The 20,638-nt window shown below is 56.3% G+C and overlaps 1 protein-coding gene across 5 annotated transcripts in view; it reads right to left on the bottom strand.

Annotated features, from left to right (window-relative positions):
* Nucleotides 1-6,831: 6,831 nt before the first annotated feature.
* Nucleotides 6,832-20,638, bottom strand: part of DPP6 (dipeptidyl peptidase like 6) — a gene marked incomplete at both ends in the record, with an annotated part of 1,026,243 nt that continues 1,012,436 nt past the window's right edge. For all 5 annotated transcript variants that reach the window (XM_082662523.1, XM_082662525.1, XM_082662522.1 and 2 more), the window contains 6 exons: nt 6,832-6,978; nt 8,927-9,000; nt 9,095-9,167; nt 9,950-10,008; nt 11,673-11,784; nt 15,496-15,550. In XM_082662523.1, coding sequence (XP_082518649.1) covers nt 6,832-6,978; nt 8,927-9,000; nt 9,095-9,167; nt 9,950-10,008; nt 11,673-11,784; nt 15,496-15,550 — 520 coding nt within the window. The remainder of the gene's footprint in view (nt 6,979-8,926; nt 9,001-9,094; nt 9,168-9,949; nt 10,009-11,672; nt 11,785-15,495; nt 15,551-20,638) is intronic.

A 20,638-nucleotide genomic window follows, 5' to 3' on the forward strand; every position in this document is an offset into this window, starting at 1 on the left:
ACTCTCCCAAGGGTGTTCTTAGGAAATTTACCCTCCGTGACCGGCAGGATATTTTGGTAAAACCAAGCTGTCTGTAGTAAAGATGGCTTCGTCAGGACAAACTGTGGTCAAACCCAAGTCCGTGTGCCTGACGCACAGTGAGGCTGAGCAAAGTTTGGAGCAGAGAAAGGTTTATTGCAGGGGCCGAGGAAGGAGAACGGGCAGCTCACACTCAAAAAGCCAGAAGTCCCCAATGGTTTTCAGGGAAGGGTTTTTCTAGGCCAAACTGGGGAGAGGGCTGCACCTCCCCCTTGCCATTAAGCTGCATTTTGCGATTTTCTAAAATTAAAGGCCTTCCGTGGCATGGGTGAACCCCTGAGAGACACAGCAGCACTTGCCTGGGTTTCGAGAAGGAGCTAGCCACTCAGCCCCACTCCGCACTGGGCTCCTCCGGGCGTGTGCAGCCGGCCCCATGGCCTTTCCCTGACCAGAGAGCCGACAGCAGGCCTGCGGACGGCTGCTGGCACCTCCCGGCTCTCCCGAGGTGGATGTTGGGAGAATCCAGGCTCTCAGAGATGCCTGAGGAAGGGGGCAGCCCTGCAGGGTCCGGTGGTGCTGTGGCCGCCCCCTTCCCAGGAGCGCAGAGGACACGGTGGGCCCAGCTCCTGTTCCCTCCAGAAGCAGCCAGGCTGCTGGAGCTGCCTCCTGCAGAGGACGGGGTGGGAGGGGCAGGGCCTGCTCCCCGAGTCACAGGCTTCTGCACCCCCGGGAGGGCTTCTCTGTCCTGTGGCCGCCCTGCAGCCCCGGTACCTTCTTCCTCCCCCCACGCCCAGATCATTCCCTGGTAGGAAACCCTGCTTCAGGGACTGAGCTGCATCACTGCCTCCCACCCCCTGGCCCTAACTTACCGCCAGTGCCTCCGAATGGGACCTAATTTGGAGGTCTTTTCTTCATCACCACAGATGAGCAAGTGAAGTTGAGCTCGTTAGGGTGGGTCCTAATCCAGTGGGAGGGTTGTCCTCATGGAAAGGGGAAAGGTGGACAGAGACAGGCAGGCACACGGGGACGATGCCGTTTGAAGGTCAGAGTTCTGCTGCCCCAACCAAGGGACCACCAGACGCTGGAGGAGGCTTTCAGATCCCTCCCTGCAGCCTTCAGGAGCCCGGCCCCGCCGACGCTTCTATACAGACTTTGGCCTCTAGAGTCGGGAGAGCACACGTGTCTGTTGTTTAAGCTGCACGGTTTGCGGCACTGTGTTAACAGCAGCCCCACGCAACTAGTACCCCTGCCATTCTTTTTTACAAATAATGCAACGAAAGTTCAGGAAGACCGGCAGAGCACAGGGTCCCGCAGCCAGAGCACACGGTGGAGCCATGCTCACCCCGATCCAGAAAGGCAGCCCACGAGGGCTGCTGCCACCCCTGCGCGCCGTCCGCCGGGCCCCCTCCTGTGCCCGCCCCGCCCCCGCTCTCCTATTCCCACCGGGCTGGGCCCCACTGAGCTGTGGATTCAGCAGGACTGCTCTGGGGAGAGAGTAAAAGCGGGAGAGAGAGGAGAGAGAGAATCTTACTCTTCCAGACAGAGGCGCTCAGCACTGAAACTCGTCGGTAACTGACACTTTATACAAACGGAACTTTCAAGCCGTTGATTAGGTCCTAGTGATTGAATAACTGAAGACACATTTGCCGGGTTTGGCTGAAGTGCTCACAGCTGCGTGCTGTGAGACTGATGAAGCCTGAAGAGTTCCGCAGGAGCCCGAGCGTTGCTGAGAGGCTGTTACCCCGGAGCAGGGAGGCCCCACCCACCGTTCATGACCTTTGACTTGCACGGGGCTCCCCGGACAGCCTGCTGCCAGTTAGTGAGCTCAGTAAGGCTCCAGAGAAGCTCCAGCCCCTCAAAGTGCTCTCCCCCTCCCCCAGCACAGCAGAGGGTCCGCCTGCGGGGTGGGATTCCCAAGGCTTGCGAGCAAGTGGTGGTCCCGCCTCCGGGGGCAACTCCCCAAGCCATGTCCTGCCAGCTCCGCCTGTCCCCTTCTGCCGCTCACAGCCCAGCGCTGGCCCTGTGAGGGGAGGGGAGGACAGGATGCAGAAGAAATCAACGCTTTCCCTGCCTCCAGGGGCTTGTCATCGGGTGGGCAGGGGTCGGGCTCTATTTCAGGAAGATCCCCGGTGCCACTGAAGACACAGGGCCACGACGGAGAGCGTGGTTTTGTTCAACGCCCGTAACTCCTCCCTCTGCCGGCATCCTCCGGCCCTAGAAGCCCCGCCCCTTGACTTAGCACATTAGCCAATGTTAAGGGTCCCCGGCCAGGAATCTCACCACTTCTAAGTGGCCCGAGAAGGGATTTCACACCTCGCTCCCCATTCTGTTCTCAGGGGTGTGAGGCTGGTGGTAGTGGAGTCCAGGCCCCACACCGATGCTTCTGGGGGGTTGGCCAGCGTGACCAGACCTCAGGGTGATGTGGGAGCTGCAGGAAGTGGAGAAGCCCAAGATGAGCAGGCGGGGCCCAGGGCTGGGGTGCAGCCATGCTCTGGGGGCCCAGGCGTGTCCCTCCTTCTCTGCCACCCCCAGCATGGAGCGCCCACCTGAGACCCGGGAGTCTGCTTGACCTTCAGGGACCAGAGAGTGGGAAGGAGAAGACAGACAGGCCTCTGGAGGATGTCGTGGGAGCTGCCACGCGGCAGCCCTGGGGACTCCTGCTTAGGTTCTCTGGGGCGATATCGTTCGGTGCGGTGCTTCCCAGACACGTGTGTGTTTGCATGTGTACACATGTACGTCATCATCCTGGGGCTCAGGGCTCTACCTTACAAAGTGCCCGGTGGATTCTGATGTGCGTCAGAGTCGAGGGTCTTCGATCTAGAGGGTGTGGCCGGTTCAGGCTGTTCTGTTTCCAAATGTTACTCCCAGACTTGTAGTGGCCTCAGATCCCATCTGGGAAACATTAAAGACACAGCTTATACCGCTTCAGAGGATGCCTGGTGGGCTGGTCCAATGAGGTTTCCTACAAAAGAGGCTTGAACTGAACAGGAATTGGAAGCATCCACGGATTTGTCATTTGCTCGGAATCTAGACCTTGACACCCTTTCCAGCAAGCCTGGTTCTGTGTTGGCCGGGGGCTGCGCTTGGGGCCCAGCGCTGGTGCCCAGAGGAACGTGCTAGACCCAGGAGGGAGGCCTGCGCTTCGCTTATCATGAAAGAAAACAATGAGAGGGGAAAGCAACGTAGGGCTGTAGCTGCCTTGCTGTGTGATTTTGGGCAACTCCCTTGCCTTCTCAGGGCTTCTAATCCCCTATCTGTGTAGTGTGAGTGATGAGGTTCAGATGGTGAACGGCTTTTTGGAGTTTGTGGTTTGCAGAAGGGAGCCCAGGCCTCTCAGGGCCAGCGCCCTGAGACCTGCCTGTCCAGACCTCCTGAGAAGCCCCACCCATGAAGCAGTGTCCCCGAGGCTGGGTCCTCTCCCTCCCACTTGCCCCCAGGGTCCCCACCTGCTCCTCGGCAGCTCTATTTTCTCTCTAGAATGCCTGCGTGAAGATGAGAACCACGTGTTACAGACTGAACGTGTGTCTCCCTCCCACCCCCATTCATATGTTGAAGCTCTAACTCCTGATACGATGGTTCTTGGAGATGGGCTTTTGGGAGGTGATTAGGGTTAGATGAGGCTGTGAGGTTGAGGCCCCGTGATGGAATTAGTGTCCTTATAAGACAAGGAAAGACCAGAGCTCTCCCCTTTCTGCTGGGTGAGGACACAGCCAGAGGGTGGCCATCTATGAACCAGGAAGAGGGTTCTCACTGGGAACCTAATTCACTGGCACCTTGAGCTTCAACTTCCAGCCTCCAGACTGTGAGAAATAAATTCCTGTTGTTTAAGCTGCCCAGTCTGCGGTGCTTTGTTATGCAGCCCTAGCTGACTGATGCACACCCAAATCAGAGCAAGCACAATCTGCTTCCCCAGAGCTGGCTGGAGTGTGGGGGCTGACCACCCTCACGTGTGCTCCACGGAGACTGAGGGCAGACAGGAGAGCGGGACAGATTCTCGGTGGGAGAGGGGCCTCGGGGTGCCCTGCGGGCTGGGGCAGGGCTCTTACTGCCTAGGGGATGTGTTAGGTTTTCCCCAGTTGGTCCCAAGTTGGAAGTGGGGGCAGACATTAGGAAACTCAAATGCTGGTCGAGTCCTGGCCGCCCGGGGCTGGTTGCCGCAGGTCGCGGGGCAGAGTTCTACTCGTATACACGGTCTGGATATCCTAAGTGTGTGTACCACGCGCTAACAGGCTTCCTGTTCCTTCCTCTTGTGATCGTCCCGAGAGCTCACAGCCACATGCTGACAGAAGGATGTATCTCTGAAATATCCTTCCAGCCTCTCTTGTGACACTGAGGTTTTTAACAGGGGCTTCGGGAAGGCAACTAATCCTTCACGAAATCATTTTTCTGGGACTGACAGGTCAGGCAAGAGAGGGAGGGGCAGCGTGTGTTCAGGCCAGGGGTACACACGCCACCCTCCCCTGTGAACGAGGCAGCTGTGTCCCAGGAGATGCCGAGGAAGAGGGATGCCCCCGGGTTAGGGCTGTGCTCCCTGTACTGGGCTCTGAAGTTCCACAGCTTCATGGTCTTATTAAAACATTTTAAAACTAATTAAAAATGGAAACAAGCAACTACGGTCACATGTGTCACACACTTCACCTCACACACACAGGGCAGGTGCAGGCTCCGGGCTCTCCCAGGCCGGCTTCCCACTGCGTGGAAGTGGGGCGGTCCCAGTGATCAAGGCCAGTGTCTGCTTTCAGGGCCGGTCCTGGCAGAAGGCGGCGGGGAGGAGGTGGCCTCCTTCCTGGGCGAGTGGGGAGAGGCTGGGGAGAGTTAGGGAATACCTCTATGGCTTCACCCTGAAACTTTTAAGACGAAACTCGAATTCTCTTTTCTGGTTGATTTGGGACTTTGATATATCTGACTGGTCCTATTCTTCCTACCATCAGGCCGCTGCTACCACAGATGCAGGTTTCACGTGCTGCACACAGGCCCCTGAGGACGCATCAATGAGTACTTGAAAGGCTTCTTGAACATCTGTACACATTCTAAGGTGAGATGGTGGAGGATAAGCAAGAAAAGAGCTATCCAAGTGGTAAAATAATGTTTTATTCCGTGGATGAACAAACACTACCATGCCACATCCTCACTCCCTCCTGCCAGATCTTGTGGCCAGAGCTGGCTTCCCTTTTCAGACTGAGTTGGCTCTGCAGTCGGTCGAGCCCATTGAAATAGCAAAAGCATGGCCATGTAGCGCTCAAGCGGTCCTGCTGGTCGGCACATTCATCCTTTTCCCAAACGGCGATGCATCCCCTGAAAAACAATCCTGTGACGGAGATCTTCCAATCGAACTAAGTACAACTGACATTCAAAGCTCGTGCAGATGAAACCCAAACCCCTAAACACCAAAAGTGACATGGACGTATCTTCTCCGCTGATAAGAATGTCAGGGAGTCCCCCTTCCCAGGGGGACCGGGAGCTGGAGAAATCCGAACTGACACTCAGGCTGTCAACAAGCTCCAGAGGCGATGACGGTCGTCAATGTATTTCCAACAAGCACTTGTAGAGAGCAGCTCAGCCAGGCTGTGGCATGCAGGCAGAACACGACGAAAACCAGGCGGAGGGCAGGGGACGCGGCGCGACGCCATGACCGCATTCCCGTCTTTATATACAACAAGGTGAAATATACACGGGATGCTGGCTGTGCACCTGCTCAGAGGATGTCTTACAAGGCTAGGGACATCGACGACACTGCTTGCGTGCGGCACGGAGGGACAGAGCCACCCCAGGGTCGGGGTGACACCGGTGCGGGCCTCACTTGCCTCCAGGGTTCCTGTCACCCAGCACACGTGACAGACCTGGAGGTGGAGTCAACACTTTGTTCATGTTTTTTAACCAAACGTCACCTGAAAAGACTTGCCGGCTTATCAGGGAGGAAAAGGATGGGCCTAAGGGCGCAGGGAGATGCACAAGGCAACTCTAAGCCAGACCCTAATGCAGCTTTGGTGGGAGACAGGTTTCCTTTATGACTTCTTTTAGTGAAGAGTATTGGATGTTTTGTTCCCGCTCAGTGTTCTGAAATGTCTCCACAAAGTCTAATGATGACATTGAGGAGAGAGCAGTTACTTCTGATCTGTTTCTTTATCCAAACAAGTGCAAAGCCTACATACTGACTGAACGAAACAAAGCAAAACAAAGCAAAAAAAGAAAGAAAGAAAGAAAAAGCACAGCAAAGCAACCCCATGACCAGAGACAGTGTCAGGTAAAAACCATAGAAAAATACGCATTAATTCCATAAGGTTAACCATTAGCGTAGCTACAGTAACACTTCGTACAGCCCCTTAAAATGCAGAATCTCCTAATTACAGAAAGGCGCGAGCCAATCTATGGACAAGTACTGGGAAAACAATTGTGCTCTAGTTGGTCCATGGCGCGGTGACATCAGACGGGGTATGATGCCCTGGAGTGGAAGCGGTACCCGGGCGGAGGCCGGGTCGCAACGCTACCGCTCGTGAGCTCGAATTCCAGGGCCAGCTTCTGCACGGCCATCCGTCCTTCGCTTTATTCCTCGGGGAGGGGTCGCGGGGAGGTACCCGTCACTCAGGGTGGCGACGGCTCCAGGCTCCGTGGAAGCCCTTGTGAGCGACGATGCATCTCCACCCGGGGAGGCGCTTGTTTCTGGGGCAAAACTGCCCTCAGGACCAGAAACACACATGCTGGGAAGGTGGCGCTTCCTGCCCCCGCCCAGGCCCCTGAGGGAGAGCGAGGCGGGGCTCCCCAGTCGGTGTCCACTGGTCCAGCAGGCGCCGGGCGCGCTCCGGGCCGGCTCGGTCAGTCTTCCTCCTCGTCCTCTCTCGCTGCTACTGTCGGGAGTTTGTCCTGGACCCTGAAGCACTCCACGAAGAAGCCGATGAGGGCTCGGTACAGGTGCTGCCGCAGGGGGGCGCTGCTGAAGTAGTGGCTCTCGTCCGGGTATATCTGCAAGAGAGGCGTGAGGAGTTACCCCCGTGGCCGCCCTCCGCGTGGGCTGGGGCGCCGCTGAGACTCCGAGCCCCACGGCCCGGGCTCCGGGCAGCCGGAAGCTCAGCCTGGAGGGCATCTCAGGGCTGCTTCTCCTCGCGGCTTTGCCAGGTGGAGGGTCCCCTCAGCAAATCAGGGACGGAATCAGAAAACACATTGTTTAACAGACTCTGAACGCCTCGCTCGCTCCGCTTGTTTGAATTTGCAACAGGGATCCAGGCTCGGGGACCACCGAGGCAGCGAGCGGCCCAGGCCTCCAGGCATCAGGACTCCCAAAGAAAGGAGAAGCATTCCGTGCTGCCTCTATAACCTTGGTGAGTGTGGGGAAACCTTCGCTCCCACGGGCACCTGCGTTTGACTCACCGTGCGCCGTGCACAGGGGGCTTTCCTGGACCCCGGCCGTCGAATGCAGATGACCTCATCATAAAATCTAGCTCACTGAGCTATGTGAGAATTGAATGATGGAACACCTCTGAAATGCTTAGAACAAGGCCTGGGACACAGGCAGGGCTGAAAAGACGGCAGCTAATCATCCCATCCCCAAATGTAATGACACCGAGTACCCGGGGGCACTGCACCACTTCCACACGAAGGGCCCGAAGCTGGGATTCAAAGCCAAGTCTAATTGGCCCCAAAGCCCATGTTCCTTCCATGACACCAGGCTGCTTCCTGCATTTTGAACCCTGTCTTCCTCTTATGTCTTCAGATGATGACACTCACCTTTATTTTCATATTTATGAAGGTGGTCATTGAGCTATTATATGTACCTTAAACATCAAATAGTACAAAGGGTTACAGAGCAGGAAGTATGTCTCCTCCTACCCGGGTCCTGGTTGCCTGGAGCCCTCACCTGGAGTTGTCACCTTTACAAGCTTATCGAGTATCTCAGACACTCGCTGCGCCTGCACAGTGTCCAGTGGGACCTGGGGTGGGTGTCGCCCAGCACCTTGCTGACTTTGCTTCGCCTGTCTGTGGGGAGTGGTCCACACCGGCAGGCAGAGCTCTGCCATCGGACCTACCGCGGCTGCATCGCGTGCATACGACGTACTTAGCGTTGTACTGTGACCTGAGCATGCTCAGAAGGAACTCCAGTGTCACGTGAACTAAGCCCCTCCCTCCCTCCGCGTTCATCAGCACACAAGCCGGCCTCCGTCCCTGCGGGAAGCGCTCCGCCTACCGGCCAGCGCACACTGGCCCTGTACGAGACAGCCACGCAGCAAAGCCAGGGCTGGGAGACAGAGGCAGGCAGCGCTGCCTGGGACCCTGGTTGAGGAAGTCTCCCGTTTATCCTGGACCCGAGAAGACCACCGGGGTCATACCTGTCTCACCAAGTGAACCAGAGGGCGGGAAGGAGATGGAAGAAGTTTCCAGAAGCAGCACCGTGCATCGCTGGAAAGCACCTACACTAGAGCCGGTGGGTCAGCACTTGATGCCAGTGAGGTCAAGGCTGTGAGTCGGGTTCTTGGGAAGGACAGAGCTCTTTAACTACTGCGGCACCACAGAAGGTTCTGGAACATCCAGCCAGTATTTAGCAGATGTGTGCTTTCCGGGGGGAGGCTAGTGAAGCCAAGGCTGCGCTCATCAGTGGGACAGCAGCCCCCTCTTCAGTGAGCATGGGGGTGTGGCTGCTGCCCCGCCTTTGCTCATCCTCCGGGGAGGGAGCGGGGGCGGGGGGCGCTGGTGGAGCCTAAAGGGTCTTAAACACAGCCTGAGTGCTGAACCGAGCCGCCATCAATCGGCAGAAAAACCAAGCACTGCCCATCTGTCTGATCTGATGTGTCCCCGAGCATCTCCGATGGCCGTGACGGAGGAGTGTTTGCAGTCATGCGTGGCCGGGCACCACTCAGCTCCTCGTCCGTGGAAAGGCATGTGTGGTGTGAGGCAGGGCAGGCGTGCAGCACGGTACCTGTAAGCTGTAATTAGCCTTTCCCTTAATGAGCTGCGTGATGAGTTCTGCGGTGTGCTGGAAATGGATTTTTTCTGTTTAAAGAAGAAAAGAGGAAAGTGTCAAAACCCGTAACCCCACGCAGGGCGATGCTCTCTCCGAGCGCCGTGGTCAGTGTCGGGGGCTCACCGTCGGCGGTCGCGTGGACGAGGAGAAGCCGCTGCCCTTCCAGCGCGGACACCCGGCGCGCCACCTTGGCCATCTGCACATGGGCGACAGGGGTCAGCGCCCGCCGTGGGGAGTAGGGCATGAGCCCAGGAACCTTGACCCGGAGGGTGAGGGCCACGCAGTGTGCTGGGCACAGTTCCTGGAAGCCCTGAGAAAGCTCTCGGGGGCCTGGGCTTTCCCAGCCCCAACCCCTTTTAAAGAGGAAGGGGACAGGAGAAGATCTAGGAAGCAGGGAGAAAGGTCTCCTCCCCCTGAAGGTGGCCTGGGCCCTTCATTCAACTGATGCCGCTGGGAGGTGCTGCCCTGGCCAGAGCGTCCCGCTGTCCGTGCCCGGGTTGCAGCTCTGAAGCCGCAGCCTGGCCCGCAGCAGCTCTCTGGCCTCCTCGGTGCCAGTGAGATGCATGCGTGATGCCCACACTCAGCCGCCTGAGCGGTCAAGACCAGGAGGCGGTGTCTGGGAGGCTTCCTGCTCCCCCATCAGGGGCTGCTTCTCCCGGGAGCAGAAGCAGCCGTGGGGGCAGCGGGCCAGCGGCCATCCACACTCGAGCCTACGGCCCTGCGACAGACTCCTCCACCCTAAGCCCTTCCCCACCTCCCGTCTTGTCCCGCCGGTTCCAGAATGGGCAACCAGACCGATCTCGGAAAGCTCACGGCACCCGGGTGAATGGGCTTTGACACGGGAGGGTGGGAGTTAAGAGGGGGCGGGGCCTGGGGGGGAGGGAGGGAGGGAGCAGTTCGGAGAAGCATCATCGCAGGGTTCCTCGTTTTTGCCAAGTGGTGGCTCTGCCCCAAACCCTAACCCTAACCCAAACACACCTCATACGCTCTGTTGTCAAGTCCGTGGAGGCCCAAGTACCTCTCGGAAAATGCAGACGCTGCACACAAGCAGAGGAGAGCGTTAGCCCTTGGCCTCGGGGCCCCTTTGGGCTCCGGGGGCCGCCCTGGGGACGGGGCTGGACTCCCTTCCATCTTCCCGGGGAACATCTGCTTCTGAAGAAGCACTAAACCTCGTGGGTCTTTGCGGGGTTACTCAGCCAGCGCCACAGTGACATTTAGACCTGCTAGTGGTGGTGGTGGGATTGCAGCACGAGGGAAACCGAACTGATCTGATTCCGAAATAAACAGGATTCACACCCCGCCCCCACTTCATTTCAACGCCCAGAAGGGGGAACAGATACGAAGAGCCAACTTCCATCAGGTTCCCTTATTTTCAGAAAGTGTCGGCTGCCTCCGCTCTGCCTGCCCCCTGGCTCAGGTCCAGGGTCTCGTGAGGACCCAGGCCGCCCCGTCAGGAAGTCCGGGAGTGCAGGGCACCGAGCTCCTTCTACAGGTGCAGGGACCCCTTAGTTCAGTCCAGGAGACCACGTGGGCTCTCCGCTGTCCCAGGCACAGTGACACATCGAGGCGCGGGGTTGGGCGCATTCGTGTGCACTCAACTCAGGCAGATTTGAAATAGCTTGATTAAAAACCCCAAGAAAGTCCCACTGAATTTGAAAAACAGAGAATGTTACACGGATTCCCATGGGACAGTAACTTTAAGTGATTAGAGTTTGGAATGAGGGGGGTTCCTGTATGATCTTGCGTCGGAATGCGCATTGAGCACTTGCAAAACCCAGCACATCTGCCGTGAGCCTCGCGGCGGCCAGAGCTGCTGAGCTGCAGACGCGCGGTGTCCCTGGACGGCTCCGCGCGGTCCACGGGCGCCGAGCTGGGGCGCGGGAGGGTGCGGCCATGCAGTGATGCTGGTTCCTCTGCCCCGAAGGGACCTCAGGCCCCCAGCAGGGCTCCGCACACCAGCGACCAGGAGCCCCCGGATGCCCCATCAGCCTGGCTCGGTGCCGGCAGCTGGGGCCGACGGCCCAGACTCCCTGCCGCCCTGGCCCGAATGCCAGCTCCCAGAGCCCACAGAGAGGGCCTTGCCGACATTTAAAATCAGGATGACATCACAAAGCCCTTCACGTTCAGAGAAAAGAGGCTGGCTGACCAGAGGGAGGACCCCCCCAGCAGTGCCCCCAGAGCCATGTCCGTGCAGCTGCAGGCGGGGTCTGCCCGCCACACTGGGAGTCCGGTCGCAGAAAGGAGCTGGCAGGTGCCGGGGCGGAGGGCGGGGCAGAGCCACCCAGGCCCCTGGGCAGCAGCTCCCCCAGCCCTTCACCTGCCCCCAGAGCCCCCAGACACCCCGCGCCGGACAGAGACACGGCGCAGGGCCCCCGCCGCACTGCGGGGTCAGAAAGGAGGGGCGAGGGCAGCCCGGAGTCCCCTTCCCTTCTGCTCGCGCCACTCCCATCACTGCAAGCACAGGCGCTGGGCGTGTTCTGGCTCCTGGTCTCGTGTGTCGGGAACGCGACTGAGGGACAGCGGTGGGCTGACCACTTTCCGAGCAAGTGGCGTGAACCCCTCTCCCCCCGCCCCCAGGCCCTGTCTGTGAGGTTCCACCGCGGGCCTCGTCACCCTGCAGGTTATCGGACTGGGCGCTGAGGGAGGGAGGCCTGGGGGCGGGGGCTGGGTGGGACCAGCGCCCCTCCGGTCGGGGCCCTACCGTAGAGCTTGAAGTCTGTTATCGGGGAGAGCGCAGAGCCACAGGTGAAAACCGGGACTTGATTCTCGCCCTTCGCTGGGAGGATGTAAGTGCTCAGGTACCCGCCGTAATCCTGGGAACGAGCAGAGGGCAGAGAGAAGGGCAGGAGCAAAGTCAATAACTCACCCATGAAAACAGCCTCAGACAATGAGGTCAGTGGCTCAAGCAACCACTGTCACCTAGTTCGTTTTTCTAAAAAAATTTAACGTTGAAAAATTATAAGGGAGGTAAAAAGATAAAAACAAACGCCTTTCCAGCTAAATATAACGTGAGGCAAGTATCCCCCTCCTGGGCCTCGTGTTCGAGGGACACGAGGATGAAGCGTGGCGCTGACTGTGGAGGGTGACTGGGGGCTGGAGTGCGGCGTGCGGTGTGGGACGGCTGTCCAGCGTTCTGACGCAGCGCCCCCTGCTGCCTCTCCCTTGCCTACAGGCAGAGCCGACCCGCTTTCTGTGATTCTGAGGGCGGGCCCATGAGGAGCCAATGTCAAAGGGCTCCAGCACTGGTCGCCAGGATGCTCAGCTCAGGGGTCTGCCCGGGACAGACGTCCGCACGTGTCGTGTATGTGGGGCAGTCCTTCATTTCCTGTACTGCCCTTATTTGGGGCTGACATGAAAGACCCCAATTTCAATGTGAGCCTTCCATTACACCGTATCTGCCGTGGGTGCTGGCTGGTCCAGATGCACCTGTTTCCTGCAAGACCCAAAGGGAAGGGGGCACAGATGTGATGCTTTGCTGAGCAAAGGTGGGCAAGGAGAGTGAAGGCCCGGAGAACCAGGCTGTGGCAGAGGACTGTCAAAGGTGTGGGCGAGTGTGAGTGCGTGTGCTGAGGTGAGAGGGTGGCGTGTGTAGAACCCACATACCTGATGGAGACTGTCATGTCCATGCCATGCCAAACTCCCTGTAGAAGTAACTGTTTTTGATCAATATGTTTAAGTTTGTTACATTATAATAGTGCTCCTTCAGTAGAACAGGAATATCTTAATGACAATAAGTCTTTTTGGTTTCTGGCAAATAATATTCACGGTCAATGGAATCTCCAAGCCTTACCAGTCATTCTGCAGTTTGTTTTTTAAAATGTGTTGACTGACAACATCAAATGCTGGTGAGGATGTAGAGCAACAGGAACTCTCATTCGTTGCTGGTGGGAACGCAACATGGTGCAAACACTATGGAGACAGTTCGCTGGTTTCTTACAAAACTAAACATCCCCTCACCATATGCACTCCTTGGTGACTGCACTCCTTGGTATTTACTCTAAGAAGCTGAAAACTTATATCCACACAAAAACCTGCACATGGATGACCAGAGCAGCTTTGCTCGTAATTGTCGAAACTTGGAAGCAACCCAGATGCCCTTCAGTAGGCAAGCGGATGAACTGTGGTGCTTCCAGGCAGCGGATTATCTGGTGCTAGAAAGAGAAGAGCTATGACGCTATGGGAAGATCTGGAGGAACCTTAAATGCTAAGTGAGAAGCCATCTGAGAAGGCTCCACGCTGTGTGATTCTGAATCCGTGACACTCTGGAAAAGGCACAGCCGTGGAGACGGTAAAAAGAGGAGTGTCTGCTGGGGGAGGGGAGAGAGGGGTGAAGAGGTGGAGCTCAGAGGATCCTCAGGGCGGAGAGACTGCTCTGTGCGGTCCCGTGATGATGGAGACATGCCATCACACATCTGTCTAAACCCACAGAAGGTACCACCTCAAGAGGGATCCTGATGTAGACTCTGGGTTCTGGGTGATGATGACGTGTCAGCGCAGGTTTGTCAACCGTAACAAAGGTACCAAACGGTGGGGCTTGATAGTGGGGAGCCCGTGCATGCCGGGGGGAGCAGGGGTGATTCTCTCACGCGTGCTGTGAACCTGAACCTGCCGAATGCCCGTCAGCTAAAGGAATCAACGGCTTATTGCCTTGGAGGGGACGCAATCACAGAGTCCACAGCCCTGCACCTGAGGTGCCATTCAAAGAGGCGGGGACCCATCAGGCAGAGTGGATAAGGGTGGTGACCAGCAAACAGCACCACACACATCCTCGGCCTGTCTCAGGGACGGGGGCGTGGGCTGCGTTCTGAAGGACGTGTGGGCCCCCGTCCACACAGTGCACGACGCCCAGGCAGCTGAATCTCCCACTTGTCCAGAAAGCCTCTTCACGGCGCCCTGACTCCTGCGTCTGCGTCCACAGTGACCTTTGAAAGGTCCAGGCGTGGGGGCCATGCTCAGGTGCCCACGTGGAAAGCAGCCAGAGGAGGGAGGCCAAGCTCCCAGGAGCAGAGGGCATGTTTGGGGAAGAGCCGAGACTGGACAGAGGCTGACCTGGGCCCGGGCGCCCTGCCCTGAGCCATGGTCAGTCTGTGGGTCAGTAACTTTCCCATGGGGACGGGAGGTAAGAGCTGTCGCCCCAAGTTATGCTGTAAGTGATCCAACTGGCTCTGAGCTTCGCAGGCTGGGAGTGGCCTCCGCCAGCACAGAATGAGCCCTGGGACTCGGCGTCCAGGCTCTGAGCCGTGCCCTGGGCCCTCCCGTTGCTGCTGCACCTCCCGTGCAGGTGTGGGATACATAGCACGCGTGCTGGGACCTCCACAGGGCGAGCCCTCGTCTCAGATGCACACGGCTCCCTCAAAACCCTGGGCTCAGAGGTGATGACGTAACAGGCAACTCTCCGGTTACCTGTTCAAACCTCCACCTGCCGTGGGGTCCCTGCGAGGCCCCTCTGCAGGACCTGTTCCCTCAGAGGGAAGACGGGTCTGTGTCTATCTGTGCTCCTGCCTTGAGACCAAGAGCCCGCGGGTCCAGGCCGCCTAACAACGGGGGAGGGGGCCAAGCGATAGGACCCAACTCCAAGCCACGACCCCACCACCCCCGGCTACGGCCGTCAGACGTGGGCCACCCCGTGGAAGCTTCTCTGGTTTGACAGTTCAGTGCACGAACCTCCCCACCTCCTCCCTACCACGTAAGTGAACCTGCTAAATTAATGTGGCTACTGCACAGAAAGACATACAGAAATAAAGACTCCTGCCTCCCCTTCTTTCCTGGGGTACCACCCCTAGAGCCATGGCAGGCTTGTCTGAAAAGTAACTAGGAGCCTCACAGAGCACTCCCACAAGGACCTGGCTTCTAGCTTTCCTTCCAGAGAGTGTGCAAAGGAGCACTGACACACGAGCTGCTCAGATGAGGACTCCCTGTGCTGGGACCACTGAACATCTTGAGCTATCTGTAGTGAGGTGGACGGACCCAGAGTCTGTCATACAGAGTGAAGTAAGTCAGAAAGAGAAAGACAAATACTGTATGCTCACACATATATATGGAATCTTTAAAAAAAAAATGCTTCTGAAGAACCTAGGGGCAGGACAGGAATAAAGACGCAGATGTAGAGAATGGACTTGAGGACATGGGGAGGGGGAAGGGTAAGCTGGGACGAAGTGAGAGAGTGGCAATGGACACATATACACACTACCAAATGTAAAATAGATAGCTAGTGGGAAGCAGCCGCATAGCACAGGGAGATCAGCTCGGTGCTTTGTGACCACCTGGAGGGGCGGGAGGGAGATGCAAAAGGGAGGGGATATGGGGATATATGTATACGTATAGCTGATTCACGTTGTTATACAGCAGAGACTAACACACCATTGTAAAGCAATTATACTCCAATAAAGATGTTAAAAAAAAAAAAAAAAAAAGGCTCGCAGGCGGCTGGAGCAGAGATGTTCCCAGTGAATCAGGTCAGGCCTGGGGGTGGTGCAGGTCAGGGCCTGAGCAGGGGGCGTGCAAACAGGGGCCAGCAACCTCACCTTCCCAAACACGGCCACGCGTGTCTTGTCAATGTACTGCTCCTTCAGCATCATCCTGCAAGGTCAAGGAGGCGGGGGTTAGCGCGCCACGGCTGAGTCGTGCAACCCTGCGGCCTAGAGCCGTGTTCTCCAACCATTTCAAGGATGAAAACCCCACTTTAATCAAAGGAAATATTGGAATTCTAATATCACTGGTCATTGCTTTTGCTTTACGCCAAGCGCCAAGCGCCCCTGCCATCACTGTGGGGCGGCTGGGCGTGTAACGCTGGCTGAGAACCAGGAACGCGCAGCAGCAGAGGATGTCCTGGAGACGCGCAGGCCCGCCTGGGTCCCCGTCTCCCTCACTTGGACCACGTCGTGACTCCCAGCCACCAGGCTCTGGGAGGGTCCTCCGGGATGAGCAGGAAGAAAAGGCTCTCCGGGTGCGAGTCGGCTTCGAGTCGGGGCACTGGGTCCCCCTTCACCTGCAGAGTCCTCTGTCCCCAACTCCTGGGAGGGGTCCCTGTCTTGGACCTGTTTGGTGGCAGAATCACTCCTGCCAGAGCTCTGCCTTGGATGCCACCAGCCCGGCGCCCGGGCTGGCGCTGCCCGGTCCTGCCTTGTCCCTGCCCGCATCTCACTGCTCTCCCCGTGGTCCCTGGTTTCCCCCCCAAGTGGCTGGAATCTTTCTGGGTTCTGGACCCTCACTCGGCAGCAGGAGTCCTGCCACCTGCTGGCCAGTAACTGGCTTCTTTCTGAGCCTTCCTGCTGCCTCTCTCCATCTGCCACCACCGCGGAGCCTCCTTCCCCAGCTTCCTGTCACCCCTGGGTATTGCCCGCTGATTATTTTCTTGCGTCTGCTCTCTGGAGCCACCCCATGCCCTCTGACCGCCCTTCTAAGCCTGGGGGACTGTAAACCTCCGGGTCCTGGGCCCTGAGAGTGCCCTATCCTTCTCCAGCCAACTCTCCAAGGACACCCACGTCCTGGGACCCGGCCTGCCCTTCCTGGTTGGAGCAGCGCTTCCATTATGATGTTGGAAGCAAACGGACCCCGTTCCCGGGGGTGGGAGGGGAGAGAGGGAGGGCCCAGCGCAGAGCAGCAATTGTCCTGACTCCTCATGATGATACAAATTCAGGTGACTTTTGTACTTTTATTACAGTCAGCCCTCCGTATCCACAGGTTCCACACCCACAGATCCAACCAACTGCGTATTGAAAATATTGAAAAAAAAAATCCAGAAACTTCCAAAAAGCAAAGCTTGAATTTGCCTCACCTTGGTAACTATTTACACAGCATTTACATTGTACTTACAGCTGTCTACATAGCGTTTACACGTAGGGGGATTATAAGGGATTGAGAGATGCGTGTATCTTAAGTACACAGGACGATGTGTGATGGTTGTGTACATGTGCTCCACCATTCCACAGAAGGGGCCTAGGGAGCCGAGGACTGTGGTACCCACGTGGGTCCTGGAACCAGTCCCCAAGGATAACGAGGGGCAACTGTGTATTACTGTTTATTGTTTCCCCAGAGTATTTGTGGAAAATTGATGATTCATGCATGTTCATCCTGTGGATGGATGTTTGATTCCATTTCAGAATACTAGTGAGAACAAGAGAACTGGCCCCACTACCTTCCCATCCTCCTCCCTCCACCCCTCGTCCCCATCCATCCCTTGAGCGTGTGTCATCTGTAAGCCTCAGTGCCAAGTCTTAGGGACAAAGGCTAATTCACAGGCCTTATTGTCAGAAGCTTCCACTCTCCGAGTCAGGATATCTTGTGTCCAATTCCTGCTCAGCTACTAAGGGGCTGTGGGACCTTCAGACAGGTCACTGAAACTTTCTGGGGAGAAACAGAACAGGCTCCAGACGCTGGGACACCAGGCTCAGTGTGGGGTGAGGTGCAGGATTGCAACAAGCCAGCCAACTCCGAGTCTGCACCCTACGTGGGCCTCCCTCGGCCTCTCGCAGACGCAGGCACTCGGGAATGTGATGCGCAGCCTGGAGAAGCTGACCTCCCCTGCAGAGGACACACACCATGTCAAGGGGTGCGGGTCTCTGCAATGAAGAGCTGGATGCCCTCCCGCACCCTCGGTAAAGCCCACCCGCCAACAGCTCACAGTCTGCACACAGAACTGGCAGCCCGGTTAGTGCCTCTCTTATGAGTGAAGAGGCAGCCAGGTTTCATCAGAAATGGAAAGAATCTTCCAGATGACGGCTTCCCTGGTGGCGCAGTGGTTGAGAGTCCGCCTGCCGATGTAGGGGACACGGGTTCGTGCCCTGGTCTGGGAAGATCCCACGTGCTGCGGAGCGGCTGGGCCCGTGAGCCATGGCCACTGAGGCTGTGCATCCGGAGCCTGTGCTCCGCAACGGGAGAGGCCACAACAGTGAGAGGCCCGCGTACCGAAAAAAAAAAAAAAAAAAAAAGAAGAATCTTCCAGATGAGAGAGTCCAAACCCAAACAACAACAACAAAAAACCTCAGAATAATTCAGGAATCCAGAGGGAACAGAGATAATTCAGTGAACAGAAGAAAATCGTCCTAATGTATCTAGACAGACAAAAAATATTGAACCAATTAGACAAGAAGAGTATGCTCTTGGATGAAGAGAGAAGGCTAGGGATTTTGAAGTGTCATGCCTGAAAATAAACATTCGACAGAAAGGCTGGAATATAGGAGAGAAAAGGTATGATGAGAATAAACCGGAAGCAGCAAAACAGTACAATAGAAGTTCCAGAAAGAAACAACAGAGCAAAGAGAAATTATCAACACATTATAGTAAAAACTTTCCAAGACTGAAGAACAATTATTCCCCAGATTGAAAAGTCCCACACCAATGGCTGAAATTTCAGGATACCAGGATTAAAGACATCCTTCTTCTGAAAAGGAGAAAGAAGCAGACCATCTACAAGGATCAGCAAATAGAATGACATCGTTTTTCTCACCAGCAACACGTGGTGGACGATTCCAGGGCCTTCTAGACAGAAATGATTTTGTTTGTAGGTTTTATATCTAGATAAACAATAATTTCAAATGTGGGAATAGAATAAAGACATTTTGAGATGTTTTCTAGATATATGAAGGAAAAAGTAAATAAAAAGGGAGACATATATCTGTTGCTCTTTGGCCTATGACCCAGGGTGTGTGCAAAGGACCCAACACAGGAGAGTGGTGAAAAGGGCCTCAAAAGTGACCCTATAGACACCTGGTCCAAATGGACGAGAAGAAAGGGGACTACAGCTCAAGAAAAGAACGTTGGAACTGATAGATTACTAGTATGTTTGAGCATCTGGGAAGAATACTCATGGGAGCCCGAGTGGCATGCAGGAGCACCTGGAAATATTATGAGCAGGTACCAATACATAGAAAGTTACCCAAGTGAAAGACAAAGCAACACTTCAGGAAAAATGAAGTGATGTAAAGGAAAGTAGGGCACGAAGAGACCACCAGGGTCTGAGGTCAGCACCATTTACGTAGTGAGCCTGCGCCTCAGACTGCTGATCTAACCAGGCAGTTATGTAACAGTTCTGGGAAGATGAAGGTACAGAGCAGCTAAATCCTCACCTGCGACAACAGGAAGTCACGTGATGAGGAATCGTGACGTGAGGACAACTGTGCTCAGAAGAGACGAGGTGAACTTGAAGGGGATGATGCGCCTGAGGGTGCTTGTGTCTCTGGGAAGCAGGGCTGGTGGGGGGTTGGGCGAAGGGCAAGGGAATTTGTGTGGGTCATTTAAGCCTTTGTTATGGGTTGAATTCTGCAAAATATGTTGAATTTCTAATCCCTCAAACCTTAGTATGGGACAGTATTTGTCAATAGGGTCCACTGCAGATGTAATTAGTAAGTTAAGATGAGGTCACGCTAGAGTGACTCGTGTCCTCGTAAGAGGAGGAGAGACACAGAGACCCAGGGAGGACGCGGCCAGTGGAAGACGCAGGATTGGAGGGACGCAGCTACAAGCCAAGGACTGCCAGCGACCACGGGGAGCTGGAGGGGGCAAGGAAGGGCCCCTGCCCTGCGGTGGTAGAGAGAGCGCGGCGCTGCCCACACCTTGATTTTGCCGTTCCAGCCCTAGGAAACTAACACAACACTTTAATACTTTTGCTTTTTAAAAACATTGTGCAGGTATCATAGGATAGCCTGGCAGACTTCAAGTCACGTCTGCCAGGCTTAGGAGTTGGAGGTGTGTGCAGACGCGCGCGCGCACACACACACACACACACACACACACACACACACACACACGGCCTAGGTTGACCTTCAAAGCACGGCAGGCATACCCACACACGTGGAACCATTGAATACGTTTCTCCAAGTTTCTGAATTCTAAGGACCCAAATCCTTGATACACAGACGTGCGTCTGGGAATACCTGGTGAAATGGTCAACCTGGCCCCATAAGGATTCTGCCCCACGGCCTGAGGTCCAGACCACGACTGCTTGGATTGTGTAGCAGTCTGCAGAGACCACGGAGCGTGGAGAAAGCCACGTGAACCTCAAAGGGCACAGGGCCCGGGTCTCAGGCGCCATTCCAATTCATAAAATACATCGGATTTTTATTCTCAGCCCTACTTCCACATTCGCAGGCAGCCTCTGGTCTCCGGCAACCCCTCCATTTAATTACCTGGCGATTCACTTCCTGATCTAAAAACCACAGGTCTTGGTAAGGATCCTCATTTGTAAAGTACTCAGGAGTCTCCCAAGGAAAATACTTTTTACCAATATCAAATATTTTTATTATCTTTTGCTATTTTTCACTCATCAGCGGGCAGTTCCTGTGTGATGGCTGTTTCCTGGAGAGCAGTGGAGCCCTGAGGCGGACCAGCCTGACCCAGGCGTAGGCACGTGTTTTATCACTGGGATGCTCTGAGGCGCAGCAAGGCCCCGGCGTCCTTCTCCATGGAGCAGGCGCTGAGCTCTGCTCCACGGCAGGGTCTGCAGAGGCCCCGAGTGAGGACGGGGGAGGCTCTAGCCTCCAGAAGCGCGTCTGGGGGAGGTGGGCTGACACCCTGGGAGAAGCAGTGCTCGCACCTTCCAACCTTCCACGTGTCCACACCGTCTCAAGCTGTCCCCGCCAGCGACCGGCAAGGGGTCCTCCGAGGCCCGCCTCAGCTTGGCAGAGATGCTTGAAGCCCAGCTGCCACGGGAAGCCCGCTCTGTGTGTC

Source organism: Grampus griseus (assembly GCF_964374135.1).
Source record: "Grampus griseus genome assembly, chromosome: 9".
Taxonomy (NCBI): domain Eukaryota; kingdom Metazoa; phylum Chordata; class Mammalia; order Artiodactyla; family Delphinidae; genus Grampus; species Grampus griseus.